The 21,730-nt window shown below is 40.5% G+C and overlaps 1 protein-coding gene across 4 annotated transcripts in view; it reads left to right on the forward strand.

Moving 5' to 3' along the window:
• Window positions 1-21,730, forward strand: part of bcas3 (BCAS3 microtubule associated cell migration factor) — a 355,089-nt gene that overhangs the window by 94,844 nt on the left and 238,515 nt on the right. For 3 of the 4 annotated variants that reach the window (XM_051398073.1, XM_051398076.1, XM_051398075.1), the window contains exons 16-20: window positions 3,488-3,638; window positions 12,148-12,192; window positions 20,381-20,505; window positions 20,605-20,770; window positions 20,854-20,951. In XM_051398073.1, coding sequence (XP_051254033.1) covers window positions 3,488-3,638; window positions 12,148-12,192; window positions 20,381-20,505; window positions 20,605-20,770; window positions 20,854-20,951 — 585 coding nt within the window. The remainder of the gene's footprint in view (window positions 1-3,487; window positions 3,639-12,147; window positions 12,193-20,380; window positions 20,506-20,604; window positions 20,771-20,853; window positions 20,952-21,730) is intronic. The other variant, XM_051398074.1, reaches the window with a different exon arrangement.

Genomic DNA, 21,730 nt, shown 5'->3' on the forward strand with positions numbered 1-21,730 from the left:
CTCTTTCTTCAATTAGAAATACCAGTGCATTTTATCGAAAAATGTAAAACCAGTGGGCCGGATTGGACCCATTGGCGTGCCTGTTCTGGGCCGTATTTGACACCCCTGATTTAGATTATAGCACTCATATCAGTTTAGACTGCAATAAAACATGAAATGAATAAATGCTGGGAAATTATGGAATATGAGTGCACTGGACAAAACAAAATGAATAGAAACAACAGAGCACATGATAGTTGTTAAAATAAAGTTTACAATGCACAATTTCAATGATTTTAAATTGAAATACACACAGTGAAACAACCTTATTTTTCCGCTTTCTTCTTCACTCTATCACATTGAGCTTTCTAGAAAAATGTTTGGTTTGAAGCATGCATTTAAAATATATTTATTTATATATTTTTTTTTTCAAATACCATTTACCAATTATTATCCCCACTTAATTATCCCTACACCACATTTCAGTGTGTATTTCTAATTCTCATTTCTTAATTTAAGATTTGTTTGACTGAATGAGACATATAAATGTGAGTGACGAGATAAAAACACAGATTACATTTTGTTGCGTTGAAATATTTGTTTTATCATAGAGACAGACAGGGAGAGTCAGGAAATTTGATCATTTCTCAGAGAAGAAGGTCAAACTATTTTACAAAAACGTGTCTTTTTTGCAACTGCTCTGTTCTAGAAACAGCACTAACAAGCATGAAGAAAACAACATTTTACACTCATTTGGTGTGTAGACTCCAAAGTCATAATTTTAGAAGCTAAACTCTTGATCAGTGTCCCTCACTCCCCCCATAATTTTACTCATTCTGTCTGCAACTCCCCGCCACATACACACCTACACAAACAAGCACCACCCCAGCACCCTTGCTATCTGTCTCTTTTCACGTATCATCTTCTGCCGGTGCGTGATCTCTAACACGTTCCACTCTAACTTGTCTTCAGTGGGGCGGGGCTATGACAATTTAGGACTCCTTGGCCTTGAGTGACAGCACGGTATGACTGTTTGGTCAACAGTGATCATCACCCCCCATCTCAGGCCGGCCACACCTGTTGTACAATCCACAGCCAGGCTTATTTTTAAGGGTGGGGGGATCACCGCGAATAACGCAGTGGAGCAAAAGTGAAATGTCCGTTTTGGATGCTAAATTCATCGACACCACCCGCCCCCACCACCAATCCTCACCCTCCGCTCCCCTCTTAGCTGAAGCACCATTATGGCTTTTCAGACTGCTTCCTGTACAGACCCCCCCCCCCACCCGCTCAACACAAAAGGTGGCTGCCCAGGCTCTGGGGGTGTAGCACTTTTGAAATGTGAAGGGCTTTCAGGAGCTGCCCTGGTGCAGGCCTCTGTTAGTCTTGACCAAGAGAGGAGCAGAGGGAAATGAAGGACAGGTTTGTTGTAATGGTCTCCTCTCCCCAATCCGAAGGTCACGCAGCATTGTTAGCCAGCGGAGGTCTAAAAGACAGGCCTTTGGAGGACCACAAAGCAGAGGTTTGGCAGGACTAATGAAACTCAGAGCTACACGTTAATGATCTAAAAGACTGGACCAAAACACTCAGCAGTCCCTTTCCGCTCGCATTCAGCCTCCTCTTGATCGCTCCTTCCAAATAATGACAAGGCACTCTCCTCCTCTACCTTTATTGTAACCTTTGATGTCCGCCTTGTTTTCTTTGTCTCTGCGTCCCCCCCTCCCTCCTTTTCATTCCTTTATGTTACGCGGCTGTCACTCATCTATTAAGGCAACAAATGGAACAAGGAAACATTCAGAGAGTGTATTGTGGTGCACCCACAGGTTTGCTCTTTATTTCTTTTGAAAGCACTTGAACTTGGAATTTTCCTTGGGCTGCCTATTGAAACAGCAGGGTACACTTTTTTGTTGCAGCTATTGTCATAGGATTACAAACATATTTGTTTTATAATCCGCAATTCTTGTCCCCTATAGTGAAATGTTTCTATGCGGCTGTTTATATGTGACTGTTTTTTTTCTCATTGTATTGGAGGGCCATCCTACCAACTTTACAAAAACAACCCGTATTGTTACACTCAGCTCTAGTGGTATGTAGCCATGCAGATAGTTATGTTTGTATTTGTCCAGGTTTAGAAATAGGCTTCTCTGAGGTTTGTGCCTGCACCCCAGTACAATGGAGGTAAATGGAACTGTGACCTACTGTATAAAAATGTCTTTGGCGCTATACAAATAAAACTGAATTGAATTGAATTGGTAAAAGCAAAGAAATAAAAGTTGGGTACTACACAAAGTTGGATCTCTCACTGATCAAAACAGTGGATGAACTATTCTACTCTCCTTTTTTAAAAACTCTTTACCTTGTATAGGTTAAAGTTAGTTTGTTACAGTTTTCCTAAAGTTAGATAAAATTAATAAGTATATTGAATTGTAACCGTATCACCAGATTGCCAATACACATCCCTACGATATGCAGACAACATACACACAATTGTTTTTCCTGACAGATATTATGTCTGCTTGCCTTGCAGAAAAAAATAGTGTAGAAATGTGTTCTCCAGTAAGATTGAGTCTAACTGTGTGTTACTTTGAATAGTAAGTGAACTAGCAGCCTCTCTCCTGGTGTAGCTGCTTAAGGTCATTAGACCTTCAAGAAGCCCTTTGACATGGCCTGATTGTGTTTGGCTGGAGCTGCATGGGACATGTGAGATGAGATGTGTTTCTTTGGATCATCTGTGCATTTGCCCGTGTGTGTGTGTGTGTGTGTGTGTGTGTGTGTGTGTGTGTGTGTGTGTGTGTGTGTGTGTGTGTGTGTGTGTGTGTGTGTGTGTGTGTGTGTGTGTGTGTGTGTGTGTGTGTGTGTGTGTGTGTGTGTGTGTGTGTGTGTGTGTGTTGAACCAGTGTGTAGGGCCTGTTGATTGGCCTTGATTAACAGACTGCCAGGCAGTAGAAGCAGAGCTCGAGCCTTTGTAATGTAGCATCTTGAGCTGGTTATTTCCAATCATTCCACAGGAGGCCTTAAACCCCGGGTTGCATGTTCTTGTGTGTGTGTGTGTGTGAGTGTGAGAGAGACTGAGGGGTTGGAAGAAATAAAATATTATGTGCAGTATTCAAACAAGGTTTTTTTTCTTGGAGAGAAAGGTGTTTCTATTTTGTAAACAAGGTCCTCTGGTGGTCTGCTGAATGCCTGGTTTGCAATTTAAAGCAAATGAATGGAAAAAGTGAATTTTTAATTAAATTCAAACTGAGCAACATTGAGAATTAGCATCTGTAAAGACCACTAGGCTGAAAAAAAGGAGCCACTAACCACTGAAAAAAATGAATTATGTATAAAAGGTTGTTCCTGCATTCACAGTGTTCTGCGACCATTACCTGGGAGAGCTCTTGATTGACATGTTCCACTCCAAATCTCTGAGAAGGAGATTCTCCGACCTTGCTGTATGGGCAACATCCAGCACTATTCACTGAAAAAATGCTTTTAATAATCCTGTATCTCTGCATGTGTTTTCTAGCCAAGCTGAGCAGCCAGGATTCGTACAACAACTTCACCAATAACAACATGGGGAACCCGCGGCTGTCCCCGCTGCCCAGCCTCACCGTGGTGCTGCCCTTGGCTCAGATCAAACAGCCCATGACCCTGGGCACCATCACCAAACGCACCGGGTAGGTAGAACACACACACACACACACACACACACACACACACACACACACCCTCTCAGCTTTTATTTTTCACAGGAACTCCAGTTTATGAAGCACATGTGTAACACAGCTACAATATAAAACAAACACATCACAGAATCCATTACTTTGTAGGTTGTGTCACACTGATGGTTTTCTTTATTATGTTCCTTTAGTCACTTATCAGATGTGTTAGGTCAGGGGTTCCCAAACTTCTTCATGCCAAGGCCCCTCGTACAGCATTACCTTATGGCCCGTGCCACTCTTTTGCAACATGTCTGTAAAAACGCATTGACCACACCGTATACAATACGATTTCGATATGTTATATATTCACATAATAATATGGTAATAATTGGATTCTTTTTTTAAAATTATATTTTCCATCATCTTCCCTCAAATGTTCTGTGACCCAGTAAAGTAAAAGGATTTTAATTCATATATATAATTAGTTAACACTATATATGTTATATTCATTTCAAATGTTGACATTTTCTATGTTATCATTCATTATCTGTTAATATAGCAGTTACAGATACTTCACAGCAGGAGTTGTTGACAAACAAACTAATAAACACCTTTAATGTCCCCATATCTGCTTAAAACTAGATAATATTTAGTTATAGTTGTTTAAAAACCTTTATTGAACTCTTTATAAACTAAAAACTAAAACTTACAAACGGGGTTAAATAGTGTTTCTTTATTTTTGTTATTTTGTTAAAAATCACAAAATCACAAAAAAATTATCGGAAGCAAATCAAAAATATGAATCAATAAATCTGGAATTCCTCAGACCTGCTGCCTTTAGACTCAACGTTTTACCATCCACTTTTCCACCTGTTAGTCAGAACTATGACTGCCAGTACTTTAAAAAGCTACATGAATATGAAATGTTGTTATATATTGATAAATTAGACTAATATTTTCATGTCATTATGGTAGTTTTCAAGAAGAAAAATAAGAATGCAGGTGCAATGCACCACAGAGTACAAAAAATGAGAAACAAATAAATAATTCTCCAGAGTGGGTGAGTGTAAAGGGGTTATTGGCCGCCTTACAACCTCTACTAGATTTACGGTTTGGCCACTGTCGAGGAAAATTTAAATCACACTGTATTCCATCTTCCATCAGTCAGTGATTTGCTATCTTTTTCCATTAATCACATTGTAAAAACACTGTATTGTGTCAACAGTGGCCTTGTGTAGGCCAAAGCTTTTCCCTCTCACAAATCCATCTGATGCTCATGGACTTCTTTTGTCTCAGTCCACCACTTTTTTGCATAGGGCAATGAAGCACAGCACACATGCGAACTTGTTCTGTGGGCTGTTTGGAAAGCGGATAAAACACATCACGCACACTAAGAATAGAAATAAAACCACTCAGATAATTAAAAATCACATTAAATGCAGTGTGACTCTGACCGCTTGAGTATTGAAAGTTGAGTTTTAAAAGGAAGACAGCTCTGCTCTCATACACCTCTGTCCTCGGTCTCTCTCTTTTTTTTCACTTGGATCTTCGCCATGCATTGAAATCATGTAGTTTTAAGACCATCAACAACTACAGGCCTTTGCTAAGTGCATTTACATACAGTACAGGTGGCTCCACAAATATGGGCAGATTTTAATATTTTCATTTAAATGTAATTTTCATGCCCTGTTTGAATGGGAAATGCTATAATGATTCAAGCAGATGGCGAGGGATTTATTTCCCCGTGATATTTGATAAGTGAGCTTTGAAGATGAAAATAGAGACCTGATCCTGCGGTCAATGTAAACAACATCAGGCCATTTTCCAAATCATTAAGATAACCTACAAAGTTCATTTGGTTTGTAAAATGTGTTAGTGCTTATGGGCCACTGTGGTGTCCTGCTTGGGTCTATTTATGATGATGTCCTGGTGCTGGTGGTTTGCATTCAGTTAGTAATATTTAACGTCATACAGTGTGGGCTTCAGAATGCGTCTGATTGGTTTTAATTTAAGGCCTTCAAAAGTTAAACATGTCCCAACCCACCTTGGGCAGGTTGCTTGTGTTCCTTTTTTGATATTATTTGCTATTTTTTCATTCATTTATTTTTTTTGTAATCTTTGATAATATGATTCTTTTTTTTCCAGCTGGGATATTTTTGTTTTTATTTGTATCATGTCTTTTATTTTGCTTCAGTGTTTTTTATTGTCTCAATCATATGCTAAACTCTCATTACTTTTTTAATTGTGTGTGTGATTATATATGTTTTTCTTTTGTGTGTATTTTCACTCACTACTGCAAATATTTTTGTTTTTGTCTTTGGCAGTAAGTTGTTAAGTCTCATTACGCCAGGTTATATTTGCCTCCATCTTAGTTTTTAACCAGTAATCAGTAGTTTAATTTATGTATTTATTTATTCTTTTGAGTGCTTATTTTCGCAGTGTTGCACTTCCAAGATTTTCCTTGTCAGTCATGTAGTCCACTGCCAATATGATACACGTGTTTTGATAATAAAACAATACATTTTTCAATAGTGTAATTTTAAAAAGCTAAATGCTAACTTTGTGCCTAAATACAATGCATTAGAAACTGGCAGAACTAAATCAGGAACTGTCTGATCACACATTAAGAATCTGCTGACCAGACATTTGATGCTGGCTTTTATTACACTCAGGATGGGATGATATATGATATCACCATGTAACACTCAGATACATGTATTGTAGTGAATTTCAATACTTTGTCTTACAGACACTTTTCAGTCATACCAAAAAGGTGTTTAGGTTTTATAGCCTTAGGAACAAAGTCAAATGAAAATCTCTGTAATATAGGTATCGTTAGCGATATGGGTGATGTCTTTTTCTTTTTGTGTTCAGCGGTGTTGGGTGATGGGTTGATGATCCTGCTAAATATCCACCAATCCACTCTTGTGGAGATTCAGAACAAAACAGAAATCTAATTAAATATCATCATTTCTCAGATGAATTTTTCCTCAAAATGACCAATGTGACACTGTTATTTACTGTTTAGAACAAGGAATGTAAACACTTTCATGACCCTTCTATAGGTTGAATCACTGGTACTAGAGAACAGCAAATCATAATCTAGGTGAATTTGTCACTAAATGCCACTCTTGGTTCAGTTTCAGTTAGTGCTGGAAATTTATAAGAAATTCATCATCTTTGTTTAGGAATAATGCTGGAATTAATGTTTTTTACTGTCAACAAATTCCAAGAAAAAACCTTAACCAGCCCTGTGGATGTATGTATGTATGTATGTTTGTATGTTTGTATGTATGTAACTTCCCTGTGTGTGACACTCCAGCCCCAAAGCCATTATTCCCTGTTGAAGATGTAAAAGTTCACAAATACAGAGGTTTTTCTTATATTTTGTATCAGTGAGGCCAGACTGAACATTATAAACACCTCCTCTGATAACACCTTAACACAAACAACTGCCTGTGCCAAAGTGACCACAAAGGAAAATAATGAATAAAACAAGAACTGAACATTGCACAGCATTTACCATGAAGTTAGGACTTATTGCAAGGTAGACATTAAATTAGTTTTACCCAGACATACCTTATAAAATGGCAACTGAGTATAGTTTCACTTAGAAAAAGTGAAATATTTTCCTAAAACAGCTGGGCACTGTGGATTTAAGGATATCCTCAACTCACAATTTGATACAGTTTACGATTTCCTCGTTATTTTTTTTAACAAAATGAGGTTGAAGACAGATTCTGACTGAAAGAGATTCCTTTATTTCTCAGACAAAAAACTACTAAATACATTTTCTTTTTCTAATTCTAGAATCGTTTTTTGGGGTTAGGTTAATCCAAATTTGGTGCTCAAGTGAGTATTTGTGGCAGCAAGATGAGTCAAACAAACTACAAGTGTGTGTGTGTGTGTGTGTGTGTGTGTGTGTGTGTTCTACCTACCCGTGCATTTGTGTGTGTTCATAGTGAAGGAACCAGTGTCTCCTTGGTGTGTTTTTAAATAGCTTTTGGACAACAATGGAGCTCTATGGCACAGACAGTACACGTTACCAGGATACAGTCGTTGTTGGTTTGGGTCTTTTCTTGGGATTTGTTGAGAATATGTACAATAAAAAATACAGCAAGCTTTATCCTTATCCTTTAATTCTACAAATATTCCACATTTTTTTACCCACTATAGGTGCTCATGAGACACCTCAAACAGCTATATTGGCTCTTGAGGACATTATCAGACCTGCTGGGCTGCCTCAGTACTCCTTCACCCGTCCATCCAGTCCAGGCGTCAGTATTAATGCATCAGGACATGCAGCTGTGCGGCCTGCTCCTGCATGCACACGGCTGCACCAATTCACCAAAAACACACACACACGCACACACTGAGTGAAGCAGCAGGTTTGGCCCCTAGAGTGGGGGGTGATATCATATGCTTTCACGCTATACTTGCACAGGAGTGCCCAGGCACCATCTGTCTGTCTGTGCAGCCAGCCCTCTCTCTCTCTCTTTTTTTATGTGCGAGTGTGCATGTGTTCGAGTGTGTGTGTGTGATAGAGAGGGAGAGAGAGAAAGAGAGAGAGAGAGAAGCGTCCGGCAGCTGTATTTACACCTGTATGAGCAGATCCCTGTTGGCAGGGCGGCAGAGGAACACACCAGCTGCTTAACCTACATTCCCTACCAGGCTGTCTTTGTGCCCACTGTGCCGTGACACACACACACACACACACACACACACACACACACAACAGCACATGCAGATAGACACGTTGATGAAGCTTTTACCCCGTTTGTGGGACCAGACCAACTGTAGGGATACCTTTACAGACCCTGGCACGCCTACAGACCACCAATGTGCAAAATGCCGCTGTTTGTCCTCTAAAATTCTTAACATCAAAGAAAACCTCAACAAGTTCATGCAGAGCCCCCTCCTCTCTTAATTTAGATTTTTGGTGTTTTCTCCCCGTCGAAGCGGGGGAGATGGAGTCGGATGTGGCTCAGCATCCGCCCGATAACCCCCAACACGCACACACCAGACAAGGCCAGGTCAGGGAGTGGAGGAGCACAGCCAAGCTTCTGCTAGTCCTCAAAGTCTCCTGGGAGTCCCGAACAAGGAGAGGAGTGTCGGCTCTGACCCGGCCTCTTGTTTCCTGTCGGCCAAATTTGGCAGAAGGTTGGCCCCAGATGAATTAAATCCCAAGGAATAAAAAGACAGTGGTCGCAAAATCAAAAGATTCTCTCTTAGTGAAATGTCACTGTTAGAACTTAATCTGTGAAACAGATTAAGAGAGAAATATTCAGTCAGCTCCAAGGAATGTCTACTTGTCCCTGGTCACCAGAGTTCTACGAGGATAGATTTAACTTGTCAAAATGCCTGATTTAGGATTTGCAAGCAGACAAACTATTGCACACTTATCCCATCTACACACAGTCTGACTTTAACACAGACAAATGAAAATCCAAATGGAAAGATTGTCACACACAAAACAAAACATCACCCTTGAACAAATCCCGCTGATGACATTTTCAAGCAAATGCAGACAGACAGAGTGCAGGCGAGGTAACGAGAAAGACAACAGCGAGAGAATGAACAAGACCCTGTGACCTGCCGCAGATGTGCACTCAGATTACTGTAATACGTGTGTAAGAGCCAACTCGGTGCTAGAGCCATTGTCTTACAGAGCCTCAACAGAGTCAGAAAGGGGCTTTAAGACTGCGATGTCCAGCATCACATGGCAGCAAGACTAAACCGTTCGCACAAATCACCTCACCTCCCTCCCTTTTTAATGGCCCAGGCGGAGCTGCTATTAGGGCCAACGGGTTAAGAGATGAATGTGTGAACGATTATTCTCCGGGAGTGGGGTCGCCGCCCTCGCAGGTCGATCACTCTTGCTTGTTTACCCCCCTCCCCTCCCGACTCTCTTCCTCTTTCTCTGCCTCGTCTCAGTAGCACCCGCAGTCTTACGCCCCTTTTACTCCACTGACCCATGCTAAACTGATGTTTCCCAACATGCCTCTGACCTGTGTGGGACTCTTTTTCCACCAAACCTACTGGATCAGGCAGTGTGTCACATAACTGCGCGGTCTTTGTCTACACTGTGGTCAAAAGTGTTTACCGCCAGCTCAACATGGTGGACGGTTTTCCCAATATGACCTCATTCTTTTGTTTTATTGTAAGCAGTGTGCAATTTGACCTTTTGATTTGTAACACTAAAGCTTAAATCCTCTGCATTTCACAGGGTGTCCGCAGGTTCTTAAAATAGTCTAAAACCCAATAATCTGAATTTTAGGCCATAAAATGTGATTTTTACAGGTCGGGATTGGATTAATGAAGTTGGCATTACTTTCATAAAGTTGCATTTTCTAGCTTTTGAATGTGTTTTTTTTTTTTTATGTTTTTATTGTTCATGTGGATAATACTGACATGGAGCCAATACTGATTTTCCTTTATATCCCTATATTATTCACCCCAACAAATCCTCACACCCTAATTTAAGAAATATTACATTACATACATACATACATACATACATACACAGATATTAACTGTTTCAGCAGTTTGAGCTACAGTAGCTCGTCTGTTGGACACGGGCCAGCCTCCATGTGCATCAGTGAGCCTTGGCCCCCCATTACCCTGTCTCTGGTTCTTTTCCTTCCCTGGAGCACTTTTGATAGGTATTGACCACTGCAGACCAGGAACACCTGACAGGGGCTGCAGTTTTGGAGATGCTCTGACCCAGTCGTCTAGCCATCACAATGTGTCCCTTGTGAAAGTCGCTCAAATCCTCACGCTGCCTAATATATCCCACCCACTGACAGGAGTGGGATTTTTTATTTTTGAACATAATAAATAGAATGTGCTAATACTGATGAGACTTAAAGCATTTTGCTCAAATGTCTTTTATGTCCACAGTATGGCCATTCTTTTGTTAAATCCTTTTCCTTTTCAGTCACTATTATGCAAGTTGTCACATTGTACCTTGCCTAAAAGGATGAATTCAACAGAGATAACCTTTAAATGGTGAACTCCATGAGTCAGAATGCTCCCAGTATTGTTTTTGACTGACTGTTTAGTTTCTCTTCAACTTTCTTTGGTAGCCATTAATCCCTATCACTCTGTCAGCCACCAACAATGAATTCCACCAACAATAACTTTCAACAAAGTGGGAGGGAGAAATTCAAAGTGGCATCTTGTAAACCCCAAAGCCTACTTAGCCTTTTCTACCCCTGTGGCGATCTCACCCCTCCCATTCGTCCATCACTCTCCCACTGGTGTCCATCCATTTACCCAGCTGGAGGCCCAGAGTGGGGGGGCTCAGCGGGTTCCGATAGAGACCGTCCACCCCCCTCTGCAACTCTTTGATGAGTGGCAGTTTACCAGGGGCCTCCATTACACCAACCACCATGTTCATTTGTCAACGTGCGCTCCAGGAGTAAGACATTCCAGGGCAAATTGTTGCTCCCTGTCTCCCGGAGTAACATTTTTCTACACATCCATGTACCAAGACTAATTGAAGACTGTGTGCTATCGTTGGGAGGGCCCCCCGGCGGATGCGGCGAAAGCGATAAAATAAAGAAGTGCTGCAGAGTGCTTTGGTTGGCCGGGGATTCTGTTTTTCATGACTCTGGGAGGTTGGCTGGTGGGGGACAGAGTTCAGTCTCATCGGACCTTTATTGCTGTAGGGAAAAGGCTTATTTACTGTAAACTGTTTACGGAGCTCTGTCACTATCTCTGGACATGCAGAATAAACACAGGAACACACTCCCACTCCTAATGTCTTGTAAACATTAGAAACACGCACAAACTGACAGATAGACAGAAATACACCCTGGAAGAGACGCCACACACACACACACACACTGTGTACTTGTTAACATAATCACAGTGAATACACTTTTGCCCACACCCTCGCTTCCAAACAGGCACGCACATTCAAGACAATGCACGTCCAGAAATACACACTTGCACTAAAAAAAGAAGTCGCATGCAAACACACAGCTCCTTGTCTCAACAATGGCCGAGCGCTGTTAGTTTTATTGGTGTCCCCAGCTATTATACAAATAGGATAAACTCTTCATATTCTCTCTCTCAATCTCAACAATCAGAACTGTTTCCCATCGTTTCTCAGTGTCATATTTACACGGTTGGATTCAGACCTACATGTTTCTGCACATGTACCCGATCCCTTTAAGTTTAAAGAGAAAAGAAAACAAAAAAAAACATGACAGATGTCTGAAGAAAAAAGAAATCAAAGTCTGTGGACATGCTGCATCTGCCAAATATATGGTATCACACTTTACAGAGCAGCTTGAGCAGATGAATCATCAACCATCCCGCAGGTTTTCAAATCCATCTCAGCGCACAGACATTCTGTTTCCTGCCTCGTATGTGTTGTGCACTTAAACAGACACGTCAAAAAGTATGTAATGTGAAAAGTGTGTTTGCTCAAGTGTGCTAGTTTAATAATGGTTTTTCCGTCTATCTCTGTATCCCACCCCCCCCCCCCCTTCACCCCCACCTCCCCCCTCTCATGAAGACCCTACCTCTTTGGGGCGGGATGTTTTGCCATTAAAACTCCATGGTGAGTTTTGCTCTCTCTCTCCCCTCCTCGGCTCCCTTCGGCAGCATGCAACTGTACACTCCACCACAACACACCGCCTCCTTTTACCTCTCATTTGTCTCCTGGTATATTTTCAACACATTCCGCAGAGTTTGTGCAGTCATTCCTCAGGGGGAAAAAATCCCAAAGAGGAGTGTTTCTTATTTTCTCATCTTTTTTTTTTCCTTTGGTTATTGTTTTTTTATTTTTTTATTTTTTGCAAACCCTTAAATTTTTTTTCTGTGTATGTTGAGCTTTTGTAGTAGGATGATCAACATGTTGTGTTAAAGCCACAAAGGTGAACAGAGAATTTACTGTTGGATTTAATATTTATATAAAGTATACATATCTTGTATTACTAGTTACAGTTTCACCTGATCTTTTTATACGAAAGGTTGCGAAAACTGCATGCTTTAGGTCTGTATCATAGTCCAGGGAAGATATTGTAGGGCTTTAGAGCAATGCCTTAGCAGTTCTTGTCTGGTTACTGTGTGGTTTCTTTGAGCCACCCACTAGAAAATGACATCTCTGTCTTCTTGTTCTTTTCTTTCTCAACGTTTAGACCCTCCATGATGTTTTTCCAAGAATAACGCCTTTGTGTGAAACACATGCTGTTCAAATTTTCTTTTAGCCCGCTTTGGTTACATTTTTTCCCGTCTGATGTGTGTTTGCACGCAGTAATTGTGCCTCGTCATATTCTGGTATTATTGTTGTATTGTCTTGTTTGGGTTTAAAATGTGAGTGTTGTGTACCCCTCTTCTACAAAATGTGCTTTGCAAACTGTGAAGTTAATTATAACTAAAGGATTTTATTTTAAGCTGCGCTGAGTAATATTTTAGTAGTAACAACTGGTCAGATGTGTAATGTGCTCACAGTGAATTATCGACCGACTCTGCAGTTCCCCTCACGCTCTGCGAGCGTTTTGTCATCTTTTAGCTCATTGTTTTGTCCTAGGGTGTACCGAGCATTCTTGTCCCCCAATACTGGAAAAGTACCAATCTGTCCCCAGCGAAATTCAGTAGAAAATATGTTAAATATTTACTATTTTACTATTTTTGTTCACTCTCATAGCTCTCACCCACCTTGTTTCCAACCACAGCAGGCAGCAGTGACAAAACTTATTATTATGTATAATTAGGCATCTACTAACATGTTCATTGTTTATAAAGTCATTATGGGATATAGAAAGTGGTGAAAAATCATGAATACTGCTTTAAACTTTTACAAGGACATCAGCACATTCAATAGATACGTTATGTTCATCCTCACCTCTGAATATCAACAAATTACTTTTTTAATGCAGAATAAGAATTACAATAATAGTTAATAGTTATCACTTGCTATTGATGCTGACACACTACTGAAAAAGTGGCAACTTTATCAGATTTTCAGATCAGGAAATGATTTACAGTCAATTCAACTTTGAATCAAACTTTTTTTAATGCCCTGCACTGTGAATCAAATGTTAGAGGGCACAGCATCTTCCTATTCAAGGAACTTTTTCTCACAGGGGGCTGAAGCCAAGTCTCTTGTCAACGCTGTCTCGTGAAATCAGATGCTTACAAGCTTTTAAAAGAAGCCCCATTATGACAGAGTCACTTATGGAGAGATGATTGAGTGGCTCAGTGAAGTGAACTTTTCCCTTCCCGGCTCTGTGCTCTCCAGCTCCTCCCTGTTGACTCCATTCACTTTAGAAAATGAATAGCATGTGGTGCCTTCCCCAAGTCTTGGGTTTCGTCTTTTGTTGTGGGCAGTCACTCATACTTTTTAATTGAAGCTTTTTTCTTTCGGTCTTCATCCACCTCCCGCTTAATCTAGGCCCTTAGTGATTTCAGAGCGTATAGTTTTCAAAGGTACACATCATTAGCATCGGAATCTTGACCCTCACAATAACTGCCTTCCGCTCAAATTGGAGCTAGTTAAACCTATATTGTTTCTCTAATAGTGTATGTCTTGAGACACGACCTATGACAGTCCATTCGCCAATTTCTGCTTTAGCTTTTAGCTTGCCTGCTGAAAGCTCAGTAGTACCCAAAGTTTACGTGCACATTTTAGAAACAAAGCCCTCCTTTATTTCCTGTTCCAGGATACTATGAACTGTATCATGCCTTCTCCAATTTCCATTTCTAAATATGTATTTTACACAACAGATTTTTGTCATGAGTTATTGTACTGTGAAAGTCAACTTTCTCACCAGATACATGGGCTTACACCAATATATTTAATATTATTTGCACTCCAGAGGCTATTTGATAAATGTGCATGCCTTGTATGGCACACAATGTATAGAGAATAGGTTCAGGTAAAAAACAAAAAGTCCTAGTTTCTCCTTGAACATTTGATGCCCATTCTCCAATATTCAGTTTCCCTAGTGGTTGTCATTAGTGCTGTGTGTTCGACACAGCACCAAGGCTGCCTCTTTTCCGAGGGCTGCTGTAAAATAATAAATGCGACGTTGAGGGATGTGTCCTCCACATGACTGCTCTCTCTCGCTCCCTCTCTCTGTCTTCCTTTCCCTTCCTGGTCGCGGTCTTAATACCGGCTCCTTTTCTGATTTAAATTAACCATATGGCCCAGAACCAGAGCAAACAACAGCCGCACAGCTCTTTGTCACTGGATTGCCAGCTCAAGTGAGCTCTATCATATTTGTTTACTGTGAGAGCCCTGAAAATAAATGGAAGCTGCCACTGGACTTCCATCCCCCCTCGGAGGCGCCTCACGTTAGCTCCGGACATAGTAATGCGAAGGGACTTTGATGGTTGATGTCGCAGATTGAATTATGCCCTTGAGGAAAAGCTATTAGCTCAGTCAAGAGTCCTCATTTGTTAAATTAAAAGTGGAAATGGCATGTGAGTAGTCTTCAGTGAATTAAAGTTGCAAAGAAAATAGATTCCACTCCCTGCTAAAGGGCAATCGTACAAAAGAAAATCTTGTGGAGGGAGAGGGAGAAAAAAAGAGATTTGCCGTTTGTTTAGTGACATCCCCTCCCCCCCAGCTCCCAATTCCCTTTTGGTGTATTTATGTTTCATAATTTACTGATATTGGGTTACGTTTTTCGTAACTTGGTGCCATTCGCTAACCCGCTCCCTTACCACTGGTCCACTCCAAAAAACTGGTTGTCCTCCATATGGATAGCAAAATTAGGCCCTTGTCTGCTGGAGCTGTGCCTCTCTGTCGTAAGGGCAGAAACCTCAACACTTTTAAGCCACTTCAAGTGAGATCAAGAGGAAAAGGATGATTTAAAACACAGATGAATAAACTTTAGTGGTCACTGCACCCAGAGGAGACGAGAACTGAGCTGTGATCTTTGGTCCCGTTGGCAGGCTCGACGCAAGCAGAGGCCTCTTCAAAGAGGCCCAAACCCATCTCATCAGCCATGAGACCACAGTGGGGAGCCAGTATTATAGCTTGCTATCACAGACATACACGTATGCACTGGTGTGTGTGATTATATATGTGTAAGAACTGTGGTTATACTTTACATTTATGTGTGTATTCACACACTCACATATATGTGGGTGTGTGTGAGGTCAGTGTGCGTGGTTGCAACTTTGTCAGTCGTGGTTGCAACTCGGGTCACTCCTTCCCTAATGGCTCCAAATAATAATCTCTACTGTGCCTCTTAAAAGTCCTTTCTCGCTGATTTGTCATTCTCCTCAAGAAAACCTGTCAGATTCAAACAATGTTTTTTCCTTGATTTATTATTCAGCTTCCATGCATGTCCAAAGTCAACATGAAGACTTTGAGGAGGTTACAATATCTTCTAGTACACAGTGTAAGTCGCCTAGTGGTATATTCGTCAGGCCCAAGCTCTCACCCTTGAAAACCAACATCAGCTTGCACTGAAATAGGATTTGTGTTTCCTGGGTTATTGAAACCAGTGAACCACAGGGCCTTTGAGGGTTTAACATATTTTCCAGCAATGGGAGAGATGGAACACCACGGTTTTCAGCAATTAAACACCTCACCAAAGAAGAACTTCGACTCTGCAGAACTCCCACACAGTCAAAGTTGGGTATTGTGTTCCTTCTCTTGAGCAATGAACAGAAGTTATATGGTGTCTTGTGACTAACAGAGCCCTCGTTTCCCCCTTTTCCACTACCATTTAACATGCTTATAGCCATTTTCACTTTAATGGATCACACTGGGGTTCTTGAAAGTTTAAAGACTTTACATATCTGACATGCTTCATGTCTATTTTCATTTCTTTCCCATTGTATTTTCCTTTTAATTTGCCTTGCTCTAGTCCAGAATTGTTGAGATTGAAAGGCAGAAGAAAGGGGACATGCTTAGGGATAAATTGCAGTAATGGAAACACCCCCTCCTTGCTAGTGGATAGCTAACTTGGCCCATTTGTTAGATGCTTTATCTTCTGCATGCACTGACAAACGAATAGGCCCGGGGAAGAGCTTGAAGGACAAGACAAGGGCACCCTGGAGTTAGCCAACGCAATATCCTGAGTGTGACTTTATCTCCCCCTCCATCTTCCTTTTGCAGACCGGGGCTTACTGTGGATATTTGGTTATTCAGCCTTCTCCCCTTGGCCCAGAACTAATAAATGCAAGCTACGAAACTTGTATAGAGGCCTTTCTTATGACTACCTTCCCCACTTCCTTTTTTCTGATCCCCCTTTCACACGGTGTTGGCCAAACAAAGACATCAACATCTCCTTGCATCCAGGGAGTAATTTATGAGGTGCTGACAGTCTGAAGGGAGGCAACAGAAAGAGAGTTTTACCAGCAACAGGTCTTTCAGCATGTAGTACTGTGAAAGTTAGTTGAACTACTGGACACAGTCTGCCCTTACAAGCATGTCTGTCGAACTGCAGTCTGTACTACATTGTACTACATAGTTACCTCCACCAAGGAGGTTATATGGTATCGGTGCTGTGTGTTTGTTTGTTTGTCTGTCAGCAGGATTATGGGAAAAACTACTGCCCCGATTTTCATTAAACTTGGTGGAAGGGTGTAGCATGGGCCAAAGAAGAACCCATTAACTTTTGAAGCGGAGTCAAATCACTGGTTGGATACACTAGTTATTCTTCACTTTCGTTAACATTGTGAGAAAGGTCAATAGGTCAGTGTAATACAAATATAATAGTTGCAGTTACAGATTTTTCATGATAGAAGACTAGATTATTGACCATCTACTTTGTAGTTTTACTGTCTACTACTAGTTTCACACTGAGCTTCCTGTGAGGTTTGTTTAGCGGCAACCAACTTCAGCAGGCGGCACAGAGGGGACTGTTCAGTTATTTGAGCATTATGTAGGTACCAACCTGTGCCTCCTAGGATAGGACAGTAATAGCAGCAGATGTAGATGTAACAATGTTGCCATTCGGACAATTGTTGCTGCAATTTTAACATGTCCACCACCTGCAGGCAATGAGTTAAAACTGCAGTTTTATTTTTTGACGTAAGTTTTCTTTGCGTGTTTAAGATTTAATGTTTAATACTTAAATTATTTTTTAATTACATCAGATTTCTTTTTTTTAAGTAACAAACAAAACATTAAAAAATTATCATCATAAATCAACATTCAAATTTGCATAGAAATACAATTTGACTTGTGGCTTTAAAGCACCAAGTATTTTCCTCTCTATATCCAAGCCCACACACATTCCAAAGTCAATGAACTTCCTTGACCATATTTAAAGACCAATCTTAACATTAAGCAACACATAACATGTGCATAATTACATAATATATAATCCAACACGTAACATAAAGTATACCCAACACATATTTGAACATATTTCTCAGTAAGGTAACCTATCTGCTTTTGGCAATACACTCTAGTTTTTCATATCCATCCATTGTAAACCACTGATGCTGTTCAGCATCAATTGCGACTAGAGCCAATCCCAACTTGCCACACTCAAAAAGCAGCTATAGAAAAAGAACTGCGGTAGGAACATTCATTGCCTGCAGGTGGCACAAGTGATAAAAATTGTAGAGAAATTTGCTTTCCTTGCTTAGAGATGGAGCCGATTGGTTTGAACATTTCTTGATAGGCCTGGTGTCAGGTGCTTACCATCAGTGATATTACGTTTCCCTGTTGTTAATGACATTTTTGTATGGGGAACTCTCTTTTTTTGCAGTCATATAGGCTTTTCTGCTTATGCTAACTATCCGAGTCTACTTAAAATTGTTTCACAAAAGCCACAACTGTAAAACACCTGTACAAATATCTGCACCAGATTTTTAGACTGAAAATACAGAGAAACAAAATGGGGAAAAGGGGCAATTCTGCATAGACTTTTTGTCTTCTTTAGCCTTTTCTTTTTTCCCAAGAAATGAGTGTAGATAGAAGTGTGTGCTGCTTTCATACCAGTGTGGTTTCCAAAGGTCAAGGTTAAGCACCCCTCTGGGAGTGTGTGACACCACGGTGAGTCTTCAAGCCCTTACCCCACCTCATGCCTGATCTGCTGTGACCATGTTTTACTGTCCAGGTTGGTTATAAGGCCGGACAATAATACCAGACCTTGCTACTGTTCTCTGATCATTACCATATGGGGACCCGTATTGCAGCTGAAAACCCTTTCTGTGTCCGCTTCCTCTCAAACAGTCCTGACATGCTGAATAATCCAATAACTCCCAATAAATTTTCTCCTGTGGCCAACACAAAGTGGGGCAGCCCGGGAAGGCAGCTTGGGTGCTGCTGTTGTGAGGTGCACGTTCCATTGAGTGATAAGTATTGTAGATCATGTGCATCCAGTGTGACTGAAAGATTTATTAGTCCCTCCTATATGGAAAAGCAGGTGTGTCATTGAAGGAGCATACATGACTTGAAAAACAAGGAAAAACATGGAGTTATATCTGCTGTACATTAGACAGTCTCTAAAAATATACTGAAAATATGCAGCCTATAACCAATCACATGACATTTATGCTTTACAGTTTTTGCAGGAACCATCTGTAATAGCTCACCCACCACAGAAACACTGTGGTGTCATTGAAGTGAATGACGGAGCTTGCAAATCTTGCCACAGTGGGTCTGAATGTTATTCTCTATAATCTGATATCTGCATATGAATTAGAGCTGGGCGATAAATCGATTAAATCGTTTGATTTAAATTTACGTTTTAAAATGTTGCAAAAAATATCTTACTCGTCAAAAATTGTGACTTAAACTATTGATTTTGGGGTGCCCTGGTAGCTCAGAGTTGGCATAGACTAAACAAGTCCCCAGATTTGGCAACAGAAGCGTTTTGGTTTCTGTTTGTAACCCGGGTAGTATTGACCAATCACATTTGAACGCGCTTTGGTTGCATAATGATAAACTGTGTGGAGAAAGAAAGAGGCGGAATAGCTTTTTAGTGGTTTAGTTTTAGTTTTTAAAAATATATATGCATTCATATGCAGATATTTGTTTTTAGTGATTCGTCAAAATGTGTCTTTCTCGTCATTCTTGTGTATCATCTTGCTAATTGTACTGCTGAGACCAAGATATTCGTTATACATTTACCAGATAGCCGTTGGCTACACTGGAAAACATTGGGTTCCGAGATTGGTCTGAATGTAACCTCACAAGAGAACACTTTGTCATTGTCTTCTATTTGGCTACTTTGAATGAATCGCTAAATTGCGTATAGGGGATTATTGAGAAAGTGGCCATTTTGTAAGAGATGTTTTTGAGTTTTGGACTGATTTTGTTTGTTTTCTCAATATTTCATACATCAACATTTCTGTCGGCGCAAAATTAATTTCTTATTTTCTGCTACTAAGGTGAATGTTTTATTTGCAGGCAACTGAATTTCCCCTTGCTTTGCTCCTTGCATGCAAAGCACTCAAGTTTGTGTGTATTGTCAATATGTAATTTTCATATACTTGCCTCCAGGGTCTTACATTTTGTGTTATACTGTTGAAAATAATCCCTTCTTCTCAGTGAGATTCTGGTTATCTTTAAGGGAACTAAGACCCATTTAAATATTGGTCTCAAATGTGCTACGTTGAATAAATCAGCAGATACATTTAGAAGATCAATGTAGTTACTGACCATTGACGAGTACTCTGTTGTATTCCACATTCTCTGCCCCCTGGTCAGTTTTGGAGGGAAAGTCTTGGAGCACAAGACAGGAAGTGTGCTGCTTTTCAGCAACATGGTTCATGGGAAATGTGGTAACAGTACAGTTACTTGTCTCAACGTTGTACTCTTTTCCCTCCTGAAGCAAAGCTAAGCCGCCCCCTCAGATCTCCCCGAGCAAGTCCAGTGGAGGAGAATTCTGTGTGGCCGCCATCTTTGCCTCCTCTCGCTCCTGGTTCATCACCAACCCCAATCTGAAAAGAGAGAAGGGTAAGATCATAATCACAGCTGGTTTTCACATTATTCTACAGTCAATAAGTGAAAACTAAATAGCTAATAAAAAGAAAATCTTTCACATCCTCTTCACAGATCAATCCAGGCAGTCGGTTGTCGACTCACTGTACATCATCAGTTGCTATGGTAACTTGGTGGAGCACGTCCTGGAGCCTCGACCAATTAGCACAGCTCAAAAGATTAGCGATGACACGCCTTTGGAGCTCAGTACCTGTCCAAGGGCCTGCTGGACTCTAGCCAGGTAACACAACATTCACCAGTATGTCATAGAAAAAGTGCCTCTAATGTAATCAGTCTCATAGACGGTTTGTTTTTTCGGAGCAGGACTCCACAGTGGAACGAGCTGCAGCCACCCTTCAACTCTAACCACCCCTTGGTGTTGGCCTCAGACCTGGTGCAATACTATCAGTACCTTCTGGCTGGTAAGTGCTAAAGAAATCCTTTTTGTGTTCATTAGTGTACACAAACAAGCGTGATCTTAGTATCAGGTTGTGTTCAAATAGAATGCAAAGTAACATTTCAGAGAAGCAGAAGTGCAGACTAAGTCAATGGAAAGATGTAAATCAATGCAGATTTGCCAGGCAGCTCAAATGGAAGTGAACATGTGTTTCACGTTTCAGGTCATTGGGATCCTGATAAAGACAGAAACATTATGATCGTGCTACAAGCATACAATAAAGGATTTTTAGAAACAAGCTTTTGGTACCTCATCAGTTCTGAATTAATTTTGTTTCTTGCACTGCACTTAACTCACTCTGGATCTATATTTTTCATTCTCATATGGTCAGGTCAAATTTCAAACCACTATGTGGTCACCGAGATGGTCTCTTCTTCAAACAAAAACTGAAGCCATAAAAATGTTTTGAAAGATACTATAATCACTTAAAATGAATTTCATAGTGGCTTTAAGATTATCCTGAAGAATATGATCCCATGTTATTAGTACAGACAGTATAGAATCAACATGATAAAACAAACTCCTTTGTCTTGGAAATTTCTATCTTGAAGATAAAAGCTGAGATATTTTTGTAATTTCAGCTTAATCAATCGTTTCAGATAAATCTCTAAATAAAATGTTAATCTGAGTTTTCTTGTATTTATTAACCACCAAAATCCTATGCTCTGGAGTCTATGCAAATGCATTGATACTATTGATGTTTTTGCTTAGCCTGCATGTACTATGTTTGTTTATTACATGTGT

The sequence above is a fragment of the Dicentrarchus labrax genome, unplaced genomic scaffold (assembly GCF_905237075.1).
Source record: "Dicentrarchus labrax unplaced genomic scaffold, dlabrax2021, whole genome shotgun sequence".
In the NCBI taxonomy this organism is placed as follows: Eukaryota; Metazoa; Chordata; class Actinopteri; family Moronidae; genus Dicentrarchus; species Dicentrarchus labrax.